The sequence below is a fragment of the Nematostella vectensis genome, chromosome 4, assembly GCF_932526225.1.
Source record: "Nematostella vectensis chromosome 4, jaNemVect1.1, whole genome shotgun sequence".
NCBI classification, from domain to species: domain Eukaryota; kingdom Metazoa; phylum Cnidaria; class Anthozoa; order Actiniaria; family Edwardsiidae; genus Nematostella; species Nematostella vectensis.
Window position 1 is genome coordinate 12,072,206 of NC_064037.1, and position 26,542 is coordinate 12,098,747.

The 26,542-nt window shown below is 43.9% G+C and overlaps 2 protein-coding genes across 6 annotated transcripts in view; one reads left to right on the forward strand and one right to left on the reverse strand.

Moving 5' to 3' along the window:
* Nucleotides 1–171: 171 nt before the first annotated feature.
* LOC116620708 (DNA repair protein RAD51 homolog 4) overlaps nucleotides 172–26,542 on the forward strand; it is a 48,947-nt gene continuing 22,576 nt past the window's right edge. For 2 of the 4 annotated variants that reach the window (XM_032386364.2, XM_048727064.1), the window contains exons 1-11: nucleotides 172–440; nucleotides 1,021–1,082; nucleotides 1,364–1,472; nucleotides 1,832–1,841; nucleotides 2,034–2,115; nucleotides 2,619–2,753; nucleotides 3,276–3,377; nucleotides 5,043–5,133; nucleotides 10,317–10,387; nucleotides 10,750–10,935; nucleotides 11,165–11,234. In XM_032386364.2, the coding sequence (XP_032242255.1) occupies nucleotides 371–440; nucleotides 1,021–1,082; nucleotides 1,364–1,472; nucleotides 1,832–1,841; nucleotides 2,034–2,115; nucleotides 2,619–2,753; nucleotides 3,276–3,377; nucleotides 5,043–5,133; nucleotides 10,317–10,387; nucleotides 10,750–10,935; nucleotides 11,165–11,233 (987 nt within the window). In that variant the 5' untranslated portion in view covers nucleotides 172–370 and the 3' untranslated portion in view covers nucleotide 11,234. Of the gene's footprint in view, nucleotides 441–1,020; nucleotides 1,083–1,363; nucleotides 1,473–1,831; nucleotides 1,842–2,033; nucleotides 2,116–2,618; nucleotides 2,754–3,275; nucleotides 3,378–5,042; nucleotides 5,134–10,316; nucleotides 10,388–10,749; nucleotides 10,936–11,164; nucleotides 11,269–11,535; nucleotides 11,801–26,542 lie in introns of those variants that run through there. The other 2 variants (XM_032386363.2, XM_032386365.2) reach the window with 2 other exon arrangements.
* LOC5516586 (MAM and LDL-receptor class A domain-containing protein 1) overlaps nucleotides 11,660–26,542 on the reverse strand; it is a 38,443-nt gene continuing 23,560 nt past the window's right edge. For both annotated transcript variants that reach the window (XM_048727062.1, XM_048727061.1), the window contains 14 exons: nucleotides 25,930–26,361; nucleotides 20,753–21,006; nucleotides 19,879–19,999; nucleotides 18,581–18,724; nucleotides 18,207–18,481; nucleotides 17,763–17,895; nucleotides 16,995–17,321; nucleotides 16,453–16,773; nucleotides 15,728–16,036; nucleotides 14,917–15,105; nucleotides 14,382–14,425; nucleotides 14,238–14,311; nucleotides 13,570–13,947; nucleotides 11,660–13,045 (listed from right to left, as the gene is read on the reverse strand). In XM_048727062.1, coding sequence (XP_048583019.1) covers nucleotides 12,931–13,045; nucleotides 13,570–13,947; nucleotides 14,238–14,311; nucleotides 14,382–14,425; nucleotides 14,917–15,105; nucleotides 15,728–16,036; nucleotides 16,453–16,773; nucleotides 16,995–17,321; nucleotides 17,763–17,895; nucleotides 18,207–18,481; nucleotides 18,581–18,724; nucleotides 19,879–19,999; nucleotides 20,753–21,006; nucleotides 25,930–26,361 — 3,116 coding nt within the window. In that variant the 3' untranslated portion in view covers nucleotides 11,660–12,930. The remainder of the gene's footprint in view (nucleotides 13,046–13,569; nucleotides 13,948–14,237; nucleotides 14,312–14,381; nucleotides 14,426–14,916; nucleotides 15,106–15,727; nucleotides 16,037–16,452; nucleotides 16,774–16,994; nucleotides 17,322–17,762; nucleotides 17,896–18,206; nucleotides 18,482–18,580; nucleotides 18,725–19,878; nucleotides 20,000–20,752; nucleotides 21,007–25,929; nucleotides 26,362–26,542) is intronic.

Here is a 26,542-nt window from a genome sequence, read left to right on the forward strand (position 1 = left end):
AATAAAAGTACTTCTTCCCCCAGAGAGTTTCTCGTCGTGAAAAATGAAAAATACATATATACATTTAATTTTACTTTATGACTGTACTGTGGTTTCTTTCCCTTTTTTGTATCTCGTGATTCTCTAACACCAAGGACAGCGAGATGTTTTGGCGGGAAATTGAAATTTGTCACCAGGACCCCTGCGCTCCTTGAATCAGTTCGATTAAAAAAACACACGAGTTCGGTCACGTTTGGTACAAAACAGTCTATGTTTTTACTTGATAGATCCCTATATATGACCGCTAAACAGATCCTGTTATAAGATGGTGGATTATAAACATTGCGAGGTCCTGCTATCTTGGTGAGATTACCCGAGTAATGCTAAAAAAATGAGGAAAATACTTCAGAATTGTTCACCATCTCTTCGCGACGCTCTGAATGGAGCAGGCATAAAAACAGGTAAATGGGAACATACGGCATGCCGGATAGGCAGGTGTCACAAAGTTTCTGGTCTTACAACAAGATCGTCCGCCAAAGGCAAAGTCAAGTATATCTTCTTTCCTTGAAGATTCCGTTTTTACTCAGAATCTGTCTTGATTAAATACGCAGTTTGCTTGCATACATCCTTGAGCAGAGATTTTAAAGGGAATGTATGAGATCTAAAATATAGAGGGGGGGGGGGGGGGTGAATAGATTCGCGGATCGGCGGATTCGGCCCCGAAATGTTCACGGATTAAGGATTTAGATGATTATTTCAGCGGATTGGCGGATTTTGGAAATACGCCGGATCTGTTGACAATTTGGGCACGGATTTCGGGTTTTGACAGCTTAGAATTTCGGATTTAAAATGAAATTCAATCAATGCTATTGTTTATCTGTCAAACCATGTGGATCTAAAAATATCTTTTGATCTACGGATTTGCCCCGAAAATGTTGCTGATCGGCGGATTTTCATACCCCTATTCAACCCCCCCATAGAGATATAGTTGTATAAATCCTGACTGTTCATTTTCTACTCTTTTTTTCTTCATTAATGTAGTGGCTTCATTAATGTGTTGTGATGCCGATGTTCTGGCCAAAAAAGGGAATATCGACAGAGAGGTAAGGCCTAAAATATTTAATGCAAAAATGTCGTATTCCTATTGCCTCTGGATGAACATACTCTGTGCTTCATACTGCATGTGACGGACTAACTGTGCAGCTTACAAATGTAAGTGGTGAATGTCAGTATGTCAGCACTATCACTGAGTTAATACTGTAAGATGGGCTAGTATGAAGTATAAAAACTCCTCTAAGAATAGAGAAACAAAGTGTGAATACAAATGAAAAATACACAAATTATCAAACCAAATCTCATAGCATTTCAAATATTTTTTTTCCAGGAGTTACAAGTATTACAGAAATCAGTCCGTTTGCAGTTTTCTTCTCTCCCTGTGTGTGGTAGTGATTTTCTAGACACCATAACATCTACGTTTTGCATCCTTTCCACAGGTGAGATCCATTTGATCTTTGTAACACAAGTTACAAGGTCACCTAAATAAAGAGAGTAGCAAATCTGAATGCACCAATCATAGTTTTGAATGAAACAAACTTTATAGCTTCTCTGTTTTAATATGGCACACTCTCAATCAGAGATAATACATTACATTTCTATCAATGAGGCCATGCTTAGCACACATTGTGCTAAGTGTTAAAACATCTTCATCATTTATGATAAATCATCTTATGTATCACTACTTTTTAGATGTAAAAAAAAAACACTTCAAATGTCATATTCATAATGTGTAAATAATAATACATGTTTGGTGTTGGTTATGATGGTGCACTTTATCAGGAATTCTTCTTTGCAGGTTGTGACAAGTAAGTTGGGTCTTCCTTACATGACATATGTAACCCTGCAGCAGATAAGTATACTAAATATTGAATAGTATGATTTAGCACCTAGGCACACCAGCAATACCAAGGCTACCAACTGCCCTACCAAGTTCCATGCTGTATGTTTTTTGTCCAATTGAATATTCAATGATCCTGTGCATATATATGGTTTTGTAGCTGGGATGAGCTTTTGGATGGAGGGCTATACTCCGGGGAGATCACAGAGTTGGTAGGAGCTGCTGGCAGTGGAAAAACACAGGTACACATCACTTAACCATTATAATTTACCTAAGGACTTAGGGGCAGGATAAAACGATTTAAAATTGAACACTTATCCTACATATTTTTTTAGTGATTGAATTCATATCTAATATACCACTCTCCATGTTAGCAACTATTGTGAACCAAGGGAGCACAGCTGACTTGGGTTAGGGCCAACATGCATCGTACAGAATGTGTTTGTTTTGTAAGAGAAGTTTCACTTCTGCTAGTGAAGGCATGCAGAAGAAAGCTTGGATTATTAAATCACTATTATCTTTTGACCATTAAAACTGCAGATAAAAAGATATGCCCTTTCTATAATGCATAGTGAAATAAACACAAGATATGTTGCATAACAAAGCAGTTTATTTTCATTACAAAAACTCAAAGTAGCTGTGCTTTTATTAGTGAACTACATAAAATCATCTTGTGTCACGAAATGAGTCATGAATAATTAAGTCTATATCTATATTAATATTATTATAATTGTTATTTTCGCAGGCATGCATGAGTATTGCATCATCTGTGACGTTGAACCTGGAAAAGAACGCCCTGTATATTGATACAGGTGGGGCCTTCAGCAGCCAGCGAGTCCAAGAGATTATCTGTGAAAAGGATGCGTCTTTATCTGAACAGGTGAAGCAGATATTGATTTTTATTCACACCCTATCAAATCATCTTCATCATCAAAAGTTCTTTACAACAATCCCCACAGGGCGGTTTGAGGGGGTGGGCACGGGGGGATGCCATGTCTCCCCCCCATCCCCACTATTGTCTAGATGTTTCTGTACCCTGCCCTCCCCCCTTTAAAGTATATTTTGACTCTTGCAACAGCTCTGCCCCAACAAAAGAAGGTGGGACGCTTCGTACTGCAACACCTTTCCCCTTATCCCCCCATTTAAGTAATGTCCCAACATTGAGGAGGAAAGGGTCCCATTTCTTATGGCCCAGATTGTAGAGAGTTTGAGCAATACTGATGCAACAAAAATAACAAAAGCATCTAACAACAACATTAATGGAGGGGGACAATGTGTGTTAACAAAGGAAAGCTAACATTGATAATCAAACCGAAGCCCATTAAATACATGCCATACATTTGCATTTTGTACCCTTATGATTGGTGGTTTATGTATTATTTATGTTTTTTCTGGGTTCCAGGATTCTATTGCTTCCCTGTCCAGACTAAGGTGTGTCCAGGCCTTTGATGTGTTCTCAGTACTAGATTGTGTGGAGACCACTAAACGACATATCAACCAAGAGGTATAATGTCCATTGAAGTATTCAAGATGGGCTAAAATTTGCCTTTGTTCCTTTGTTCCTTTGTTTATTCTACAATTTCAGGCCCCTCATATGTACATACCCTACCCCTCATACATACATACCCTACCCCTCATACATACATACCCTACCCCTCATATGTACATACCCTACCCCTCATATGTACATACCCTACCCCTCATATGTACATACCCTACCCCTCATATGTACATACCCTACCACTCATACATACATACCCTACCCCTCATATGTACATACCCTACCCCTCATATGTACATACCCTACCCCTCATACATACATACCCTACCCCTCATATGTACATACCCTACCCCTCATATGTACATACCCTACCCCTCATATGTACATACCCTACCCCTCATATGTACATACCCTACCCCTCATATGTACATACCCTACCCCTCATATTTACATACCCTACCCCTCATACATACATACCCTACCCCTCATATGTACATACCCTACCCCTCATATGTACATACCCTACCCCTCATATGTACATACCCTACCCCTCATATGTACATACCCTACCCCTCATATGTACATACCCTACCCCTCATACATACATACCCTACCCCTCATATGTACATACCCTACCCCTCATATGTGCATACCCTACCCCTCATATGTACATACCCTACCCCTCATATGTACATACCCTACCCCTCATATGTACATACCCTACCCCTCATATGTACATACCTACCCCTCATATGTACATACCCTACCCCTCATATGTACATACCCTACCCCTCATACATACATACCCTACCCCTCATATGTACATACCCTACCCCTCATACATACATACCCTACCCCTCATATGTACATACCCTACCCCTCATATGTACATACCCTACCCCTCATATGTACATACCCTACCCCTCATATGTACATACCCTACCCATCATACGTACATACCCTACCCCTCATACATACATACCCTACCCCTCATACATACATACCCTACCCCTCATACATACATACCCTACCCCTCATACATACATACCCTACCCCTCATACATACATACCCTACCCCTCATACATACATACCCTACCCCTTTAAGCCATCTTTTTAAACTAAGCCCCTTTCCAGGCCTGTAGCAAAAAATAAGCTGGAAAACTGTTATCACTGAGACAATGAAAGTGCCTGAAAACCTGAATGTGTGACTAATAAAAGCTGACAAAAGAGAGTTATATGACTCTTGTTGCACCTTACCACATGGCCTATTATTTAGCTTAACTAGACTCTTAAATTGGTAGCTTTAGAAGTTGGAAATCTATTTTGAAAAGGTCCCCCTTCCTCTACGAGGCTAGAAGGAGTAAGCAAGTTACAGCTTCAGGGCTTTCATTAACTTTGGGAGTAGGTAGTTGAGATTGATAAGTAGGGGGTTGAAGTTATTTTTTCTTTTTAGTTCAAGACTTTTTAAAAAAAAAGTAGCCGGCGCTTGGTGGAAAATAGCCGAGAGCTATCCGAATAGCTGAAAAATACCCAAGAGATTTTGCGAATTGTGTATAGCCTGATTTATCATTTAAGATAGGAAAATTAAGGAAGCAACACTACGGAAATTACAGTTGAGTTTTGCATCAATACTAAATAATTATTTTTATTTATGTTTTCCTGCACAGGATGACCCATTCTACCAAGATTTAAGGCTCATCATCGTTGATTCTGTGGCTGCAATAATTACTCCAATCCTGGGTGGGCAACAGATATCAGGTTTGCATCGCACCCAGGTCATCATCAACAGCAGCAGACAATAAAAACAACAATGACAACAATTCATTTATTTTGTATGCCAAATATTTTGTTCTTCAATTGTGTTCCAGTTTGGCAACAATTACATTATCATGTACCGTTGTATTTTAAATGCTCCCTGCGTTTTTTTCGTTGTTTTAATTGTTGTTATTATTATTCATTTCTTTACTTTAGACTTCTTATTTAGCTCCTCGTCTTAATTGTAACGTGTATCTCTCGTTGATTTGACAAGGGTTTTACCTATAATTATGAGAACTACTTGCATACATTTAATGATCTGTTCCATTTAAAACCTCATACAGAACCTCATAAAGACGCATCTTAGACACGGAGCATATCGTAATTGCAGCTCCCATCTGCGGTAGCTCTAACGATTGATCCCATCTGCGGTAGCTCTAACGATTGATCCCATCTGCGGTAACTGTAACGATTGCTCCCATCTGCGGTAGCTCTAACGATTGCTCCCATCTGCGGTAACTCTAACGATTGCTCCTATCTGCGGTAGCTCTAACGATTGCTCCCATCTGCGGTAACTGTAACGATTGCTCCTTTCTGCGGTAACTCTAACGATTGCTCCCATCTGCTGTAGCTCTAACGATTGCTCCTTTCTGCGGTAACTCTAACGATTGCTCCCATCTGCGGTAGCTCTAACGATTGCTCCCATCTGCGGTAGCTCTAACAATTGCTCCCATTTGCGGTAACTGTAACGGTTGCTCCTTTCTGCGGTAACTGTAACGATTGCTCCTATCTGCGGTAGCTCTAACGATTGCTCCTATCTGCGGTAACTGTAACGATTGCTCCTATCTGCTGTAGCTCTAACGATTGCTCCTTTCTGCGGTAACTCTAACGATTGCTCCCATCTGCGGTAGCTCTAACGATTGCTCCCATCTGCGGTAGCTCTAACAATTGCTCCCATTTGCGGTAACTGTAACGATTGCTCCCATCTGCTGTAGCTCTAACGATTGATCCCATCTGCGGTAACTGTAACGATTGCTCCCATCTGCGGTAGCTCTAACGATTGCTCCCATCTGCGGTAGCTCTAACAATTGCTCCCATTTGCGGTAACTGTAACGGTTGCTCCTTTCTGCGGTAACTGTAACGATTGCTCCTATCTGCTGTAGCTCTAACGATTGCTCCTTTCTGCGGTAACTCTAACGATTGCTCCCATCTGCGGTAGCTCTAACGATTGCTCCCATCTGCGGTAGCTCTAACAATTGCTTCCATTTGCGGTAACTGTAACGGTTGCTCCTTTCTGCGGTAACTGTAACGATTGCTCCTATCTGCGGTAACTCTAACGATTGCTCCCATCTGCGGTAGCTCTAACGATTGCTCCCATTTGCGGTAGCTCTAACGATTGCTCCCATCTGCGGTAACTGTAACGATTGCTCCCATCTGCGGTAACTGTAACGATTGCTCCCATCTGCGGTAGCTCTAACGATTGCTCCCATTTGCGGTAACTGTAACGATTGCTCCCATCTGCGGTAGCTCTAACGATTGCTCCCATCTGCGGTAACTGTAACGATTGCTCCCATCTGCGGTAGCTCTAACGATTGCTCCCATCTGCGGTAACTGTAACGATTGCTCCCATCTGCGGTAACTGTAACGATTGCTCCCATCTGCGGTAGCTCTAACGATTGCTCCCATCTGCGGTAGCTCTAACAATTGCTCCCATCTGCGGTAGCTCTAACGATTGCTCCCATTTGCGGCAGCTCTAACGATTGCTCCCATTTGCGGCAGCTCTAACGATTGATCCCATCTGCGGTAACTCTAACGATTGATCCCATCTGCGGTAGCTCTGACGATTGCTTTGCGGAAGCTCTAACGATTGCTCCCATTTGCGGTAGCTCTAACGATTGCTTCCATCTGCGGTAACTGCAACGATTGCTCCCATCTGCGGTAACTGTAACGATTGCTCCCATCTGCGGTAGCTCTAACGATTGCTCCCATCTGCGGTAACTGTAACGATTGCTCCCATCTGCGGTAGCTCTAACGATTGCTCCCATCTGCGGTAACTGTAACGATTGCTCCCATCTGCGGTAACTGTAACGATTGCTCCCATCTGCGGTAACTCTAACGATTGCTCCCATCTGCGGTAACTCTAACGATTGCTCCCATCTGCGGTAGCTCTAACGATTGCTCCCATCTGCGGTAACTCTAACGATTGCTCCCATCTGCGGTAACTGTAACGATTGATCCCATCTGCGGTAACTGTAACGATTGATCCCATCTGCGGTAGCTCTAACGATTGCTCCCATCTGCGGTAACTGTAACGATTGATCCCATCTGCGGTAGCTCTAACGATTGCTCCCATCTGCGGTAACTGTAACGATTGATCCCATCTGCGGTAACTGTAACGATTGCTCCCATCTGCGGTAACTGTAACGATTGCTCCCATCTGCGGTAGCTCTAACAATTGCTCCCATCTGCGGTTACTGTAACGATTGCTCCCATCTGCGGTAGCTCTAACGATTGCTCCCATCTGCGGTAGCTCTAACGATTGCTCCCATCTGCGGTAACTGTAACGATTGCTCCCATCTGCGGTAACTCTAACGATTGCTCCCATCTGCAGTAGCTCTAACGATTGCTCCCATCTGCGGTAGCTCTAACGGTTGCTCCCATCTGCGGTAGCTCTAACGATTGCTCCCATCTGCGGTAACTCTAACGATTGATCCCATCTGCGGTAACTGTAACGATTGCTCCCATCTGCGGTAACTCTAACGATTGCTCCCATCTGCGGTAACTCTAACGATTGCTCCCATCTGCGGTAACTCTAACGGTTGCTCCCATCTGCGGTAACTCTAACGATTGCTCCCATCTGCGGTAACTGTAACGATTGCTCCCATCTGCGGTAGCTCTAACGATTGCTCCCATCTGCGGTAGCTCTAACGATTGCTCCCATCTGCGGTAGCTCTAACGATTGCTCCCATCTGCGGTAACTGTAACGATTGCTCCCATTTGCGGTAACTGTAACGATTGCTCCCATCTGCGGTAGCTCTAACGATTGCTCCCATCTGCGGTAACTCTAACGATTGCTCCCATCTGCGGTAGCTCTAACGATTGCTCCCATCTGCGGTAGCTCTAACGATTGCTCCCATCTGCGGTAGCTCTAACGATTGCTCCCATCTGCGGTAGCTCTAACGATTGCTCCCATCTGCGGTAACTGTAACGATTGCTCCCATCTGCGGTAGCTCTAACGATTGCTCCCATCTGCGGTAGCTCTAACGATTGCTCCCATCTGCGGTAACTGTAACGATTGATCCCATCTGCGGTAACTGTAACGATTGATCCCATCTGCGGTTACTGTAACGATTGCTCCCATCTGCAGTAGCTCTAACGATTGCTCCCATCTGCGGTAACTGTAACGATTGCTCCCATCTGCGGTAACTCTAACGATTGCTCCCATCTGCGGTAACTCTAACGATTGCTCCCATCTGCGGTTACTGTAACGATTGCTCCCATCTGCGGTAGCTCTAACGATTGCTCCCATCTGCGGTAGCTCTAACGATTGCTCCCATCTGCGGTAGCTCTAACGATTGCTCCCATTTGCGGTAACTGTAACGATTGCTCCCATCTGCGGTAGCTCTAACGATTGCTCCCATCTGCGGTAACTCTAACGATTGCTCCCATTTGCGGTAACTGTAACGATTGCTCCCATCTGCGGTAGCTCTAACGATTGCTCCCATCTGCGGTAGCTCTAACGATTGCTCCCATCTGCGGTAACTCTAACGATTGATCCCATCTGCGGTAACTGTAACGATTGCTCCCATCTGCGGTAACTCTAACGATTGCTCCCATCTGCGGTTACTGTAACGATTGCTCCCATCTGCGGTAGCTCTAACGATTGCTCCCATCTGCGGTAGCTCTAACGATTGCTCCCATCTGCGGTAGCTCTAACGATTGCTCCCATTTGCGGTAACTGTAACGATTGCTCCCATCTGCGGTAGCTCTAACGATGCTCCCATCTGCGGTAGCTCTAACGATTGCTCCCATCTGCGGTAGCTCTAACGATTGCTCCCATCTGCGGTAACTGTAACGATTGCTCCCATTTGCAGTAGCTCTAACGATTGCTCCCATCTGCGGTAACTCTAACGATTGCTCCCATTTGCAGTAGCTCTAACGATTGCTCCCATCTGCGGTAGCTCTAACGATTGCTCCCATCTGCGGTAGCTCTAACGATTGATCCCATCTGCGGTAACTGTAACGATTGCTCCCATCTGCGGTAACTCTAACGATTGCTCCCATCTGCGGTTACTGTAACGATTGCTCCCATCTGCGGTAGCTCTAACGATTGCTCCCATCTGCGGTAGCTCTAACGATTGCTCCCATCTGCGGTAGCTCTAACGATTGCTCCCATTTGCGGTAACTGTAACGATTGCTCCCATCTGCGGTAGCTCTAACGATTGCTCCCATCTGCGGTAGCTCTAACGATTGCTCCCATCTGCGGTAGCTCTAACGATTGCTCCCATCTGCGGTAACTGTAACGATTGCTCCCATCTGCAGTAGCTCTAACGATTGCTCCCATCTGCGGTAGCTCTAACGATTGATCCCATCTGCGGTAACTGTAACGGTTGCTCCTTTCTGCGGTAACTCTAACGATTGCTCCCATTTGCGGTAACTCTAACGATTGCTCCCATCTGCGGTAGCTCTAACGATTGCTCCCATCTGCGGTAACTCTTACGGTTGATCCCATCTGCGGTAGCTCTAACAATTGCTCCCATCTGCGGTAACTCTAATGATTGATCCCATCTGCGGTAGCTCTAACGATTGCTCCCATCTGCGGTAACTCTAACGATTGCTCCCATCTGCGGTAGCTCTAACGATTGCTCCCATCTGCGGTAACTCTTACGGTTGATCCCATCTGCGGTAGCTCTAACGATTGCTCCCATCTGCGGTAACTCTAACGATTGCTCCCATTTGCGGTAACTCTAACGATTGATCCCATCTGCGGTAGCTTTAACGATTGATCCCATCTGCGGTAGCTCTACCGATTGCTCCCATCTGCGGTAACTCTAACGATTGCTCCCATCTGCGGTAGCTCTAACGATTGCTCCCATCTGCGGTAACTCTAACGATTGCTCCCATCTGCGGTAGCTCTAACGATTGATCCCATCTGCGGTAGCTCTAACGATTGCTTTTGTGTTAAGGGCACACAATGATGGTTCATCTAGCGAGGCAGTTAAAATCCCTTGCTGTTGACTATGCGCTTTCTATTCTGGTAAGTATAGCAGTGTATGTTTGTCATATTTCCCTATTCATGTGGGACAAGGCGACCACTGTAAATCGGCTCGGTCCGTAGTGGCTCCCCGGCCCTTGTTACGTTTTTCTAAGCGTTCTTTTTTTTTCTTTTATGCTGTTTATGGCGAAGTTCAAAAAATAAATTAATTAATCCTCTAGCAAGGCCTTAATTGAAATCCATATGCGCTTTCTATTCTGGTATGTGTAGCCATTGATTTTAGTGTATTTCATTCTCAGAGCTTATTTCTGCGCGGGCTTAACCACACAAACAGGCTCTAGAAGCGGGGATAAGCCAATGACAACCCTCCTTTCCAAGTCTTCTTTTTTTTTATTTTTACTCAGATCACGAATAATGTGGTGTCCGATTCAAGTGTTGCGGGGTCAGTCAAGCCTGCGCTTGGTCAAACATGGGCGCACTTCCCCAATACTAGGGTGTTCTTGCAGAAAAACCTGGCCCACTCCATGGTGAACCAAGCCCACAGAGCATCCAAAGAGAGGATTGCTACCGTCACGAAGTCCTCTCGACAGGTAAACAAAATCCGTGCTTCGGGACTATTCTTTTATTGATATTGAATGACAAGAACAGTATTAAATGCCCCTGTGGGTGTGGCGAAACTTGGTGGTCATTTTTGTAAAGGGGGGTTGCTTTTTTTTCTTCTTTTTTTTTTCCTTCTTCTAGAAGAGAAACGGGCAGATAAAAGGGAGATTTTATCGGCTTTATTTCGTTTGATGTTTTGTTTTGTTGTTGCATTCACAGCCTCTTCAGATATCAACAACGTTCTACATTGGAAGCGCTGGCATCATGAGTTTACCTGTTTCAAGATAAGGTACGGGTTTGGCACCTCATAAAGCTCAGAAAAAGGATTAAAATAACATAAAAGGACGAGCTTGGGCAATCATTTTAATGATTCTTAAAATAATATGATCTCCTTTGTCTAAATAATAAGGATTGCGGGAATTCCTTGGTATGGGGAAAACAGTATTCTTGCCGGCGTCTATTCAAATGGCCGACGCAAAAGACGAGAAAAACAAATTCCCTATCCAAATTTGCTTGCAATCTCTCCAACTACACCGTGTTTAGCTACTAAAAATGCGAGGGCATAGCTTAGTATTGTATTTATCTGACAGACAAAAATCGTTCTTTGACCCTATGAATGCCCCTTGAAGGACGGGTGTGGCATTGATAACGTGCACAGGAGGCTGCCGAGATACAAACCTCACTAAATGTAGATAAAACTTTTCGAATACTCTATGTAGCTAGGTGCTTTTTATTGAAAACTAGATTTGTATAGACTCAGCTTAGAACTTGATCATTTTTACAAGTTATTGTTACAACTCCACTGTAATTAAACTTATTCTAAAGTTCCTTTCTAAGAAATCTTTAAACCTCAAAGAGCTGTCTTTGACTTTGATTGTTAGAAAACGTGGGCTAAACTTATGAAATCTAAGGTACCGGAGATGATCGATCCTTCCATACTTATCATACTTTTAAACATTACGAATAATAGCTTAGAAATTCAGCATTGTTTTCGATGCTTCTATATATTCTCCCGGCCTACCCCGCAGACCATCCGCCCCCTCCGATACGCCCCTGGGATATACCATGCTAAGGAGATGGTATTGGTACACTGTATACTACTTTAAATGCGGTCGCTGTAATCTGTAATTTACGTAAATAACACAGGGCCGTAGCAGGGGATGAGGCACTGGGGGCACGTGCCCCCCCCACCCCCCCCCCCCCCCCGCCCCCCCCTCCGCCCCCAATCATATCAGTCAATCCTGTTTTAAAAACTGTCGTTCTAACTCGCACGGTCATTGCTTTATTATGTATTACATACCATATTTGGGAGTCCGCTTCAATCATTTTTTCACTTTTTTGTCGCTCTAGAACTTTGTAAGTCGAGAATTTCCACGCAAACTTGCAGGAATTCGTGTTTACTACGATTTTGCTGGTAGCCATCTTGGTAATGGAGCCTAATCCCTAACAGGTCTATTTAGAAAAACGTCAGCCATTGATTGATTGATATGAATTTTAACAAATATAAGGAAATGACCGGAAGGGGCGTGGCTTTCCCCATATTTTCTTAATGTTTCTTGTGCCCCCCACCCCACCCTAATCTCACGTGACCTGCTATTTCTGTAACAAATTCCCTTTTAATTATTATCTCAGTCATTTACTATATAGACGGCTTCCTTAACTGCCTAGCTTCGTAGGTGTCGTCGATGTCCCCTATAAGTCCGTCCCAGTATTTCCGTACCTGTGTGGACCAGGCATAGTGCGAACGATAGTGTTCGCACACTGTCCGTACAATGTGTTTGCGTGTCTGTGTAGGCATAGTGTTTGCCTGTATGTGTGAACCTATTGTGATGGCGTCCGCACACTACAATAGATAGTTCACTGCTCGCCTAATTACAGCCTGTAGATATTATTATGTTTAACTAGTCCGTACCATGTGTGTTTCTGTTTATGTGTAGGCAAAGTGTTTGCCTTACGTGTGAACCAAATGTGATAATGTTCACACACTACAACGTATTATTTTCGTCATCGTCATCTATCAACCCGTCCTTATCTTGGCTGCGACCCTTGCGTCCGACACTGCGAAGTTGATACACGTGACCTCCAGGAGATCTGCGTTTTCTAAGAAAAATGAAAACTATTGAGTATGCTGAGTGAGAACATAGACTTGATAGCTTGCTACAGATGAAGCAAAGATCTAAAGTGCAGATATTTGAAGTGGAGATATTTGCGCAATACACCTAATCAACGCAAATGGCAAACGCCAGTCATCAAACGGAAGTTCTACTATGAACAGATAACGTGGTTTGATAGATATGATACATGTATTTTTTTTCTATATTATTTATATTTCTACAAATAATAAGTAGCGGTTTGTTTTAGGGCTGCCTTTCACCGTTTGTACAGATAACGTTTTCGTCCAAAAAGTCTTTACACAAAAGGCTATAAGTATTTTAAAACCACCAGTGGCAGCATAAGTGCCACTGCTAATCCATTTATCAGGGTATGTTTGATAAACCATATCATCTCTTACCTTTGAACAATGTATACGATTGCTAAAGTAGCCAGTACCGCCAGTAGCAGCATAAGTGCCACTGCTAAATCCATTTATCAGGGTATGTTTGATAAACCATATCATCTCTTACCTTTGAACAATGTATACGATTGCTAAAGTAGCCAGTACCGCCAGTAGCAGCGTTAGCACAACAGCTATACCAATCTTGAGGGCCACGTTATCCGAGCTCTTTGGGGACGTGCGAGCCTGAGGTGAAGCCTTGTTGGAAGATGCCTCAGTGTCCACGCCTACCACAGGGAACCCGCCTATGGCACTGTTATCTTCAGCTATGCTCTTTTCTATGCTATCTTTTTTTACTACAACTATTTTGCCGTCATTGGTCGTCTTGACGACGGCAAATACAACAAGGAGGAAGCCTGGAGGAGAGTTTTTAGTAGATGTTGCGGGGTCTTCTACGATGACGACGTCATCCGCCTTGAATTCGGACGGCGGCGAGTCTCGACGAGCTCTGAGGATCAGGGAAAATAGACGGTTTGCGCTTAAACATCACGTCACTTTTAAGGTAGCAAACTCGCGCGCCCCGGCTTTTGGCGGCAAAATAACGACGAAAAAAAGCAACTTATTCAGCGCTTACGGATCAACCATAAATTTTCTCAGAAAGGGCTTATTTCCATTTATCCATATGCTTTGGCATGTGTCACGGCGATCACCAATAAGGTTCAATGTGCGTGACAATACGTGTCACGGCGATCACACATAAAGTACCATGTGCGTGACATAATACGTGTCAAGCATTACCTTTTCTCTAGACAGTCTTTGCAATACTTGTTCAGCGTTTCTGCGATATCTGACTTGAATTTTTTAGGATTCCACTACAATAAAAAAAAGACATTATCAGTCGGACGGAATATTAGGTGAGATATGGGTGTCTTCAATAAATACCTTTTTAACGTCGCCCTTTAGCCACAGATCGGTAACACTTTCGCCTGAAAATTAAATTTACATTTCGTTATAATCGCAATTGTATTATCTTCATCCTAAATACCAACATTTTAAACAAAAACAGGCGCGTATCTAGAATTTGCTGAGGGGGTTGCATTCATATCTAAAACGAAAAGATAGTAATTGTCGTTCCTTCAATGAGAAATGACACTTTTTGGCTGCCCAGGGGGAGGGGGGTGAGGGAGATCGTGCCCTGCTCACCATCATCAATACCGCAACCATTATCGTCATTAATAACATACTAGTTTAAAATAACATAATTACTCATTAAAACATCACCATTGACTTAATGGGTTGCCATAAAATAATGGTGAGCCAAGCTCCAACCACATGTTCGAAGAGAAAGCCCTTACTATTACCAGTTTTACTTAGGCCCGATTTATACGTTGCGCTCCTGCCGTGCGAAATCTATTTGTTTGGCACTGTAGGATCGCGACGTATGAATCGGGCCTGAATAAATTGACCACAGCCTTACCTATGAACACGTCGCAGGTTTTGCCATAGTACTCTCTAGTGCACTTGCAGTCAAAGTCTGGTTCCTTCCCGCTTGACACGCTGCAAGTCCCACCGTTCTTGCAGGGCCGTGTCATACAGGGTCCCGTTAATGGGAACGTGGGGCTGGCGGGTTTGGGCGTTGCTGGTACGGTTGTTGGCACCTCAATTGCTATGAAGACCAAATGTTATATAAATGTTAATGTCAACAGAGCAAGCTGAATACGAATATTGTCTCCTTTTCGAGCTCCTACTGCTATTAAAGGTTGTTAGGATAAAAGGTCCAAGTAACAGTGGTTAACTGTAGCTATTTGCAGACTCTCAACTGGAAAAAGTAACACGCAGTAAGCTGTTCAAAAGCTTTGACCAAGGAACTGGCCTCAGTATTACTTATCCTAGCACTAAAACATCTAGTTGTCCATGTGGAATTCAAACATCCATTGGCAGGTTGCGAGATCGTCAAGCTTTCCATTCAAGGCCTTTCAGCTATCAAAAGACCAAAAAAAGGGCATTTTGGCCGAGATCTATGGTCCGTGTGGAATTCAACGTTTTTTATTTGCAGTCCTATAATGGTATGACGTTCCATTCACTGCCTTTAATGAACTACTGCATTAAAAGTGCAAAAATTAGGCGCTTTTCTAACTCCTTGCTATGTATATCACGTTCAACAAACCACACCCACGTCATCCTTGTGGATGCCTTCTAACCCTTTCTGTGTAATGCATTGTACTCACGTTCATTGGAGCAAACCGCACCTGCATTCTTACCCTTTCTGTGTAATGCATTGTACTCACGTTCATTGGAGCAAACTACACCCACGTCGTCCTTGTGGGAGCAACTCTTAGGAATGCCATGGATCGTATGATGGGGACACAGCATAACATTAGTCTCATCCCCCATGCACTTCACATGGTCCATGGCGATTATACCGGTTCCTCCTCCAATGGCCTTGAAGGATACGGCGCTCTTGTATCCTAGATTACGGCAAATGACGTGTGCAGAGTTGATCGTCCATCCCTCAATGCAGATTGTGCCCCATATTCCATGGAATCGAATCTCGACTCTTCCTTCGTTCTTTGTCTTGCCATCTGCCAAACGAAGGTCTGCAAAGCATAGACAAAGTAAAGGAATAAGGGTCGACGCCATCCAGAATTGCAGCCATAGACTATATCACTCTTAAATTGCATTGGCTCTTATATCAAGAGGCGTACTGTGCGGTACCACGCAGGTTACACGTTTGAAATAAGTGTTAGTATGTAAAAATGTTCCTTGGTTATGTGGTCAACCACAAGCACTAAAGATAGACTCAGCCATCCACCATTCACTCATGTTTATGACCACGAAACACAGTTTAAGACCGAAAGTCCTGTTGTTGTTTTTTGTGAATGAAGGAAGAAGCAGGAACTAACGACCAGGAAATCAAAACCAAAATAAACATACAGCGCTTCGCTCTGGCAACTGCGCCAACAAACCAGTCTAGCAAGAAAATGGTAATGGTAATTGTACTTAGAAACCTTACCAAAGCATTCCACGGATGCGTCGTTTAAATGCGGGTTTGTGTCCGGAGAGTAGATCGTAGTCTGGGTTCGGTTACACTGGGAGACTGCCGTCTCTGCTCCCGAACATTGCAAGTTTGTCATCCACACAGGGCCTTTCCCTGGTCCGAACGTACTGCCACTGTAGACGTTTTGTGCACCAGCGAATCCCAGCTGTTTACACAGTACTGACCCATCTCTTAAGTCCCAGCCTTCATCGTTTATAGTTCCCCAAAAGCCTGCCACTTTGACTTCAACTCGACCCTTGTAGTTCTCGGGTGCGCCAGCGAGACGTACTTCGTAACCTGAAAGTATTATTCACATACTTTGAATTAAATTCACATGTACGTGTAAAGAGTTAGGCATGGGGAAATGTTTTCTTATCTTATTCCTAGAAGGCAAATAACCGTTAATTAAGACATTGGTCTCGACGATCACTAGCGTCTTTGTTTATTTAGGCGTTTTTATCCGCAACCCTTCCCCCCTTCTTCCCCTCCCCTCCCTTCTTGGAACAAAACCAACTTACCTTGTTCCGCGCTAGAAGTCTTGCAAGCCACCGCCGCATCCTGACTGTGACCACACCCATTATTACCCCATCCTCTGGTGGAACAGGTACGTATAGACGACTCGTACCCTCTGCAGTTCACCCCACTCAGCCACACCCTCCCACGCCCTGAGGAATACAGACCGCAGCATAGTGCGGCCTCGGCGCCTAGAGGGAACCCAAGCTGCTTGCAAACCACGTTTGCGTCCTCAAGGGTCCACGTGTCGCCGCACACCGTCCCCCAGCGGCCATTGTGAAGCACCTCTACCCTCCCCACCCCCTTCACATTTGAGCCGACCAGGCGGATATCTGTTGGAAAGATGGACGTGGGTTGGATGAATATTTGTGTTCGTTGTTATGATGTCACATTGCATATTCTATTCCAGTAGGTTTCTGACTTCAATAGGTGCTAAATCGTATAAGTATATTCTAGTATTACCATTGTTCCACTGTTTAATCCCGTAGAAACGCGAAAAAAAAAAAAACACAAGAAAACAGAAATAAGTAACGAATTACTAAAAGGTCATTACATTCTTAGTGGACGCTAATATAATTGAGAAATACTCGTAAGAACCGCCTGGCAATTTGAAGATTATTGCAGCAGCCTGCGAAAACTAAAGCCCTGGTCAAAGGAAACGCAAGTCCGCGCAAGTTATCGCACGTTTTGCTACTTGTGACAATTTGCGTTCCGTTTGACCAAGCCTGAAAGCTTTATACACGAGTAACGTGTAACTAGTGATTATCAATTACCACTATCTGAGGATGGGACATCAGGTGGAGTCGCCGTACTAGGAGTCAGAGGACAATCACTAGATGAGCTTATAAGGATGTCATCGATAGCAACCGTCCCTCTGTCCTTACTGAATAGGCCTTCAATCACAATCTGTTGAGAACGAGCCCTTATTTGAATATTAGAGAGCCTTAGCAAGGACAGGGGGTTTTAATTCAATCCCTTCTATTTTTGTTTTCTAGTTTTCCAACCCCCTTTCAGTTTAAAGCTGGATCCGCCTGTTTTTCTACTGTATTTAACTAAACCATGGCGTAAAAGTAATAGGAATCTATGGTCTAGGTTTTCGATAACTTCAACTGGATAATGATGAAACCTTAAAGGTTTTCGAAAGTATTATGAATATTATTTCATCAAAATAGTCGGATATATTTTTTTCGTCCGAAAGTATCGGTGGATACCCGAACCTGGAACATCCCAGTGTTGTCGCTCTTCAGGGACACCACGCCCTTCTGCCAGTAATTCTCGCTGCTTTGTATCGTCCAAATGACCTCCTCGTCTGGTAAACCCTTGCCTGCTGGCCGTCGATAGATAGTAATCTCTGGCTTATCAAGACTCGTGTCTCTCGACGTGTAGAAGTAAAAGACCAAGCATGCCGCATTACTTGGGTCTAGATATGGGCTAATAAGACGAGCTGAACGCCATGTGCTGCCGGTCTGGTATCGCATATATGCAAATTGACCTATATGATAAAACACCAGTTATAAATTAGACTGTGATTGTAATGCATTGGTTGGCAGAACCACCTGGGACGCATTGATGTAGTACTTGTAAAACGTACCGTTCCAGTGGGTGTGATCGGAGGTTGGGGTATACGGTAAGACGTTTGGTCTTGTCAGGGCCCAGTCCAGCTGATCATTACTAGGTAGGAGGTCATTTGCGTATCCGCACATCCCGTTCTCGAAGTTACAACTTCCGGTACCACCTAAAAAATGGGAATCATGTTAACGTGTGTTATTGAATAATAAGTGTGTTCAGAGAAAAGAAAGGGCGGTCTTCAAGTGTTTCCTAGATTAAGCATCTAGGGGTAGTACTTGTTTGATTCTATAGAGGATGTGGCAGCATCCGAGGCCCCTATCTGGATCTAAAGCTACGAAGGACACGTACCAAGCTGGTTGCAAACTTGGATTCTAGACAGATGGCAACGTTCTCCTGGGCTTTGACACCAGAATTCTTTCGATGTATTAAAGTGCGACGCGCGCTTCCGTGGTCACCTTGAAAGTTTTGTGAAGTAGGCCAATAAGGATGTGAGAAACGTACTCTTTGATACGACTCGCGCTACCGTGGCCACCTTGACAGTCTTATGAAGTAGACCATTAAGGATGTGAGAAACGTACTATTTACACGATTTACGCAACCATAGCCACCTTGACAGTTTTGTGAAGTAGACCAATAAAGATGTGAGAAACGTACTATTTGATACGACTCGCGCTACCGTGGCCACCTTGACAGTCTTGTGAAGTAGACCATTAAGGATGTGAGAAACGTGCTATTTACACGATTTGCGCTACCATAGCCACCTTGACAGTTTTGTGAAGTAGACCAATAAAGATGTGAGAAACGTACTATTTGATACGACGCTCGCTACCATGGCCACCTTGACAGTTTTGTGAAGTAGACCAATAAGGATGCGAGAAATGTACTATTTGATACGAAGCGCGCTACCGTGGCCACCTTGACAGTTTTGTGAAGTAGGCCGAGAAACATACTATTCGATACGACGCACGCTACCATGGCCACCGCAACTGTTTAGGAAGTAGACCAATAAGGATATGAAAAAAGGTTTTCATGTATCTACTGTATCTGATTGACATGAGCTCCACCCGGGAAACAGGGAAACTTCAGTGCGCATCAGGACATGCCGAAATCCTGCTAGTTATGAAGCTAGTGTTATCACATGCTATTGGCTAACCTCTTTTTAAACTTTGTCTTAGTATCCACGTTAAGGAACGGCTTACATAACGGTGGGTGCGGTTATCTTGAATAGGAGTATACTAATATTTTGACCTAGAACTCGTGAGTTTAAGGCTCATTTTGATCGAAGATGAGAACAAGTAGTACAAATATATCGCGACGTACTATAGGTTGTTGGCTTCGCCTTGGCCGGTTTGATGTCGCAAGAATCATACATCGTCACATTGACGTCATCAATGGCAATGACGCCATCTGCAGAGCTATCGGTCGTTCCTTGAAATGTGATCTGAAGGGGAAAGAGAAAACGATAACCTAGACTTCGCAAAGCGCAATTTGAAAGCAACTAAAAAGAAAACAAACTTTTGAATCAATTGTTATCACTTTTCCCTGACAAACCACCTGAGGATCTATCTTTTTTCAATCAAGTAATTAATGACTGGTTAAAATTTTGTACACCTAATCGTTGTTGAGCTGGCTTTCGGGTTTGCCCTTTGTTAGGCGAAAGCCAAGTTGCTGATTAACTGGCAGGCAAGATGGTTCTGACTGATTAGTTGACTGACTATTCAGACTATTCTGACTGGTCAGAAGCAAACCAACGTTGGGTACGTTGGGTAAATACCCAACTGGTGTTGGTTTGCTTCCGACGAGCCAGCCAGCCTGCTGTCAACCTTAATGTTCCAATCATGCTGGCTTACTAGATTAATCGTTACTGTCAAAATCATCCTGTAAAACTTTTTTCTTTTAACACCTTTTTTCTAATTTTCCCCAGTGTAATGACAGCCTCATTGTCCGCCATCAATAAAGGACTTGCGCTTAGAGAACACGCAACTTATTTAGCACCTTCAAGTAAACCCAAAGTTTTTTTTTTCAGAAAGGGTTTATTTTCATTTAAAGATTTTATATTTTCGTCGTTCTCTGGCATGACGGGCGCGGTCATTTCTGTGTTAATTTTTTCGTGAATTTGCAACCCAAAAGATCACGTGCTCTCTTAGCGCAAGTCCCCTAAACCCGAACAATCCTCCCATCTTATTCGACTCACCACATATTTCGTTGGCCCGAACCTGACCAGTGGTACGCGTGCCTCTTGCCATGTCTCCCCCTGCTTTCCCTCCAGGTGCCAAACCATCTCCTCGGTGCTCGAGTCGGCGGTTGACTTGATGTAGACCTTAAGTGAGTTGTGTCCGACCTTGTTCATGTGATAGTAGAAGGCCAAGCAGGAGATGTTGGCCACGGGTGGACCAGAAAAACGACTTCTCTTCTGGAGGTCTCCTTTGGGCACATACATATAGTAGCCTAGAGGCAATTGTAAATGTGAGAGTGGTGAAAGTTCAGTGGCGCGGGCTTTGCCTTTTAGGTAAGAGGAGCAGGGTTCGAACCCAGCTCAGGTCAACAAGTAAAGTCACATTGTCTCGATTATATTGTCCCGTGGTGTTAATTTGCGCTATACAAGCACTCAATATTCATGTTTTCTTGCACCAGTCTGTAATGTATAGGAAGGTATGCAAAACATGACTCACGAGACGTCGCGCTGTGTCACCTTTTTATTTAACCAGTTTGGTGGTTAGGAAGGTATAACAAAGCATGACTCACGAGAGGTCGTCGCTCTGTGTCACCTTTTAACTAGTCTGGTGGTTAGGAAGGTACAACAAAGTATGAATCTGTTATGGAATTCAATACATGCAATACTCTTGTTGTTACGTAATTCAATACATGCAATACTCTTGGGGCACGTGAACCTAAGAGTATGCAAATCTAGTGTATAAATTAAGAGTGTGTTAAGTGTTTAACAGTCTTGAATAAATATCGAAAAAAAAAACGAAGTAGAACTCTGTTTTGTGAGGCGAAAATCACAACAGAATTTTGGCGACGAGGATGGGATAACTACAGGAGTTGTACTGGATTTTGTGGCTGCAAGAATCTTGAAAGGAATAAGGGATTAGAAGCGAATTTGCGTAAATTTATTTCACGGAGGCTATTTCAATAAAGTTCAGCAATTGACTGAAAATGGCGACAGAGAAGTTGTAAGAATTACTACAAGCACAACTCCAGAAGCAGCAACAATTAATGGATGTCCAGGAAAAGCGGCATCAAGAGCAAATGCAAACGCTAATACTTTTAGCAAAGGAAAGGGGAGCGACACCTGCGATACCATTGACAAGCATACCAAGTTTTACACCATTCGATTCCACAACGGAACTATGGACTGATTATTGGGCGCGATATAATACATTTACTGAAGCGAATTCAGTGCCGGAGGAGAAGAAAGCTTTCGTGTTTCTCACTAACCAAACACCAGTAACCTACAAGTTGCTAGCAAATCTTGCTAGTCAACAAACACCATCCAAAGAGGTCAATGCGTTGTCGATGAAAGAGATTCATGACTACATGAATGAACAATTTTACCCAAATCGTTTTATTGTTCGGGAGAGGTTCAAGTTTTGGAGCCATATGACAAGGTAGCCAGGTGAAAGCATTCACGAATTGGGAACAAGAATACGACAAGATGCGGTAACCTGTGATTTTCCTTCAATAACGAATCCTTTGGATGAAGCAATGAGAACAAGGTTCATTTGTTCTATGAACAACGAAGCGGTGCTAAAGGCCCTTTTCAAAGTCAAAGAAGATGAGCTCACTTTTGTTAAAGCTGTCCAACTGGCGATAGAAATAGAAGACGCTGCCAAAGTTGCTAAGGAAACAGTTCAAGGGCAAATAAACAAAGTTCAGCGAAACTTAAAAGGAAAATCTTCTGGTGCTTCAGCCGGGAAACCTGGAATGTCACAAATTGTGTGGTGAATTTCCAGATCTGTTCAAACCCGAATGAAAGATTTTGAACTGGAAGTGAAATTCAAACCTGATGCGCAACCGGTATTCTGCAAAGCAAGGGCGCTACCATTCGCAATACAAGACCTATCTCAAGCGTATAAAGCAAGAGTCAAACGCACAGTTTGGAAAAGAACCCAGTTCAACGAGTATGGTACACCTTTATTGCCGATTCGAAATCCTCTACGCGAAGGTCAGAACAAGGCTCAACTACGAGTTTGCGGAGATTATTCTGTGGCTGTTAACGCACAGTTAGAACAGCACCGTCACCCTATACCTTCACCGGAGAAACTGATGCAGAAATTATCCGGAGGGTATGGCTTCACCAAGATTTACCTAGCGGATGCCTACAACCAGATTCCGCTAGGTCCTGAACCACAGAAAAGGCTGGCGTTAAGTACACATCAAGGTGTTCTACTCCAGATGCGACTTCCTTTCGGAATTTCATCCGCTCCGGGTTATTTCCAAGAAATAATGGATCAGCTAACGTGTGATCTACCAGGAGTGGCGGTGTATCTGGATGATATCTTGGTCAGCGGTGCAACTGCTCAAGAACATCTCAGCAATTTGAGGAGATTATTACAAAGGCTGAGCGACAAGGGACTGCGATGTCGCTTAGAGAAGTGCTCGTTCGCACAACCTTACGTAGATTACTTGGGACATCTCTTGTCAAACAGAGGAATTGCGAAAGGTCCTAAGGTTGATGCTGTCATGAATATGCCTGCGCCCATGAATGTCTCTGGCCTGCGGTCCTTCCTAGGTTCAGTACACAACGGAAATACAGCCAGATACAGAAGGAGGCGTTGGCCATCGTGTTTGCGCTCAGAAAATTTCATCATTTCCTTTATGGTAGGAAATTCATCCTAGTGACTGACCACAAACCTTTGCTGGCACTGTTTGGCCCTACAAAGGCCACTCCTTCACTAGCTGCCAATCGGTTGGCAAGATGGGCACTGATGTTGAGTCAGTATGACTACACTGTCGAATACAGAAAGACTGCTCACCACGGAAATGCGGATGCACTAAGCCGTCTCCCAGTGGGCCCAGATGCCCAATTCGACGGGAAGGAAGACAGTGCCGATACGGATTGTATTTGCACGGTTAAGACCATTAGTTTGCAGCTCAAGCCAGGAGACCCAGGAGTACTTCAAAAGGAAACTGTTTTCTTCCAAAGAAAACAGTTCTGGCAACTGTTATGAGGTTTACTCGTGAGGGCTGGCCACTGGGCAAGATTCATGAAGAGAATCAAGATAATGAAGACTCAGCGTATAGAGTTGACTCGTCCAAGAAGGTTCGTAACTTGTTGTCAGTGTCTGATGGATGCCTGTTCTATAGAGCTCGTGTGGAAATCCCAAAAAGCTTACATCCACAAATGTTGGAGATTCTGCATTTAGGACATTTTGGCATGCAACGTATGAAGCAACTAGCCAGAACCGCTGTATATTGGCCTGGGAACGACTCGTGTATCATGGAGCTTAGTCGGGCATGTCAAACATGTACAGAACATCAGAACAAACCGCCTAAGCCGCCTGTCGATCCTTGGATGTTTCCAGAGAAACCATGGAGTCGAGTACATCTCGATCATGCCATTAACTTCCTGGGATCGAACTGGCTACTGGTAACGGATGCTTACCCCAACTATCCGTGCATCCATCAGACCAGCTCTGACTACTGGTAACGGATGCTTACCCCAACTATCCGTGCATTCATCAGACCAGCTCTACATCTTCCAAGGCAACGATTGACTTACTGGAGGAAGACTTCGCGCATTTTGGTTACCCGCACACACTAGTTACGGATAATGCTACTACTTTCACCTCCGAAGAATTTCAAGAGTGGACCAAGAGTCGAGGGATAACACATCTAACAGGAGCTCAATATCATCCCGCTACGAATGGTACGGCAGAACGACTTGTTCATACTTTTGAGAAATCATTAGTCAAGATAGATGGACCACCCAAAGCCGCGCTACAACAGTTCCTTCAACAGTACCGCAGGACCCCGCTGTCGTGTGGATACTCACCAAGTGAACTACTCAATGGAAGACAAATCCGGACACCGATAGATATCCTGGTACCATCTCCAGCACACCGAGCACAAGGGCGCCAGAGTAAGCAAGCAGTTAAGGCAGCGCAGAGACTAGCAGGAAGACAAGGCCGACGCTATAAGGTTGGCATGGCCTGCTATGCACTCTACTGTGGACCACGACGTAACCAAGATCCTCGATGGGTTCCAGGTCAGGCCACCTGGTCACCAGATCACCAAGTTACAGGGAACACGCTGTGTCACGGTCAGAGTAGTTCCAAGAGGACCAAATTGGCGCCGACACGTGGAGCAAATCCGCCCAAGATACTGTTCATCAGAGGACAACGAGCCTAACGACACGCCGAGCACCACAGAATGCACGATGGATCATGACCCAAAAAAAGGAGAACAGAGTCTTTCGCCGAGCACCACAAAATGCACGATGGATCATAACCCAAAGAAAGGAGAACAGAGTCTTTCGCCTAAACTTAAGCGAAGTAACCCCCGGATGCCTACGGGAGATGAATACAGTGTGGACAGGCCAAGAAGATCTGAACGCTTGAGAAAGCGTAAAATTTGACATTACTTTATCGCCTAAAGCTGTACATTAGGCTAGTGGGGACGTGTTATGGAATTCAATACATGCGAGACTCTAGTTGTTACGTAATTCAGTACATGCAATACTCTTGGGGCACGTGAACCTAAGAGTATGCAAATCTAGTGTGTAAATTAAGTGTGTGTTAAGTGTTTTCCAGTCTTGAATAAATATCGAAAAAAAAACGAAGTAGAACTCTGTTTTGTGAAGCGAAAAACAACAGAATCAAAGCTGATAAGCCTGGGCGGTGCAGTTGGAAGGGCGTCGTTCTCTGGTACCTTACACCACAAATATGTTATAAACATAAATCGGATTTGTAATAACGAATCTAGTGTGTAATAAAGATTTGTTATAAAGAATCTAGTGTGCTTTATCAAAATACAAAATATCAGAGTGCTGGTAGGGCTAAAGCTCCACCACTTTTCAACAAATTGTTATATATTTTTTTATATTTAGCCCCGTTAGTTTTGTGGTACATTCTTACTTATAAGCCCTACCACAAAGTATGCTTCGCGGTCCCTGTAAAGATCCTTGTTGAGTTCTCACCTAACAATAAAAATAGGCGGACCAACTTCGTTTTTTTTAACAGCTTTAGGTGACCGTCCATGGGAAAACGAACACTTTGGTTTACCGTGTAAAAAAAACGGGTTTCACACGGTATTTGTTTCCATGTCAGCAAGATGTATAACGTGTACACGGCCATGCCCACGACTTTCAAGCCAAAAGTGATACACACCCCTATGTAGTGCACATATAATACATACGTTTACTCTTACCTGATAAGGGCATAGGACTGCCCTTACAAATATACCCAGAAACGCTACTTTCTTGGCAGAGTACATCATTGTATGAACCGTTTGACAACGATCTAAAGTCCATTGCGACACAGTCTTCAGTATTCCCTTGGTAGTTATTGGGTTCGCCTTTTGCCCATTTGAAGAACTTAGCTTTCGTTCCGTCCGGCCATAGCCACGTTTTAGAATCGTTCGCGCTGCGAAGGCCGATGAAGTATTGATTAGTGGAGCTTCCTGGCGGTCTGCTCCGCCTGAGGAATTGGAATTCCTCCTCATCTTCGATGTAGGCCAGCATGGCGCCATCCTGTTCGCATAGCTCCTGTGCCTTGTACCAGGATTGTTTATTATTGGCGGCGATGATGTAGCATAAGCCGTTGTAGCTTTTCCAGCCGTACAAACATGTTATGTTATTCTCTGTAACAACAAGAAAAAGTTATAATTCATCTCAACATTCCATGAGAACTGTGGTACCCTGTGTTTCCCTGTTTTACCTCCAAAAGTAGCCAAGCATTCGTTTGTAAACAAGTCGAACGTTGTCTTCGCATCTGAGCAACGGGTAAAGCCTCTCTTACGTAACAAAATTGCTTCGCTCGAC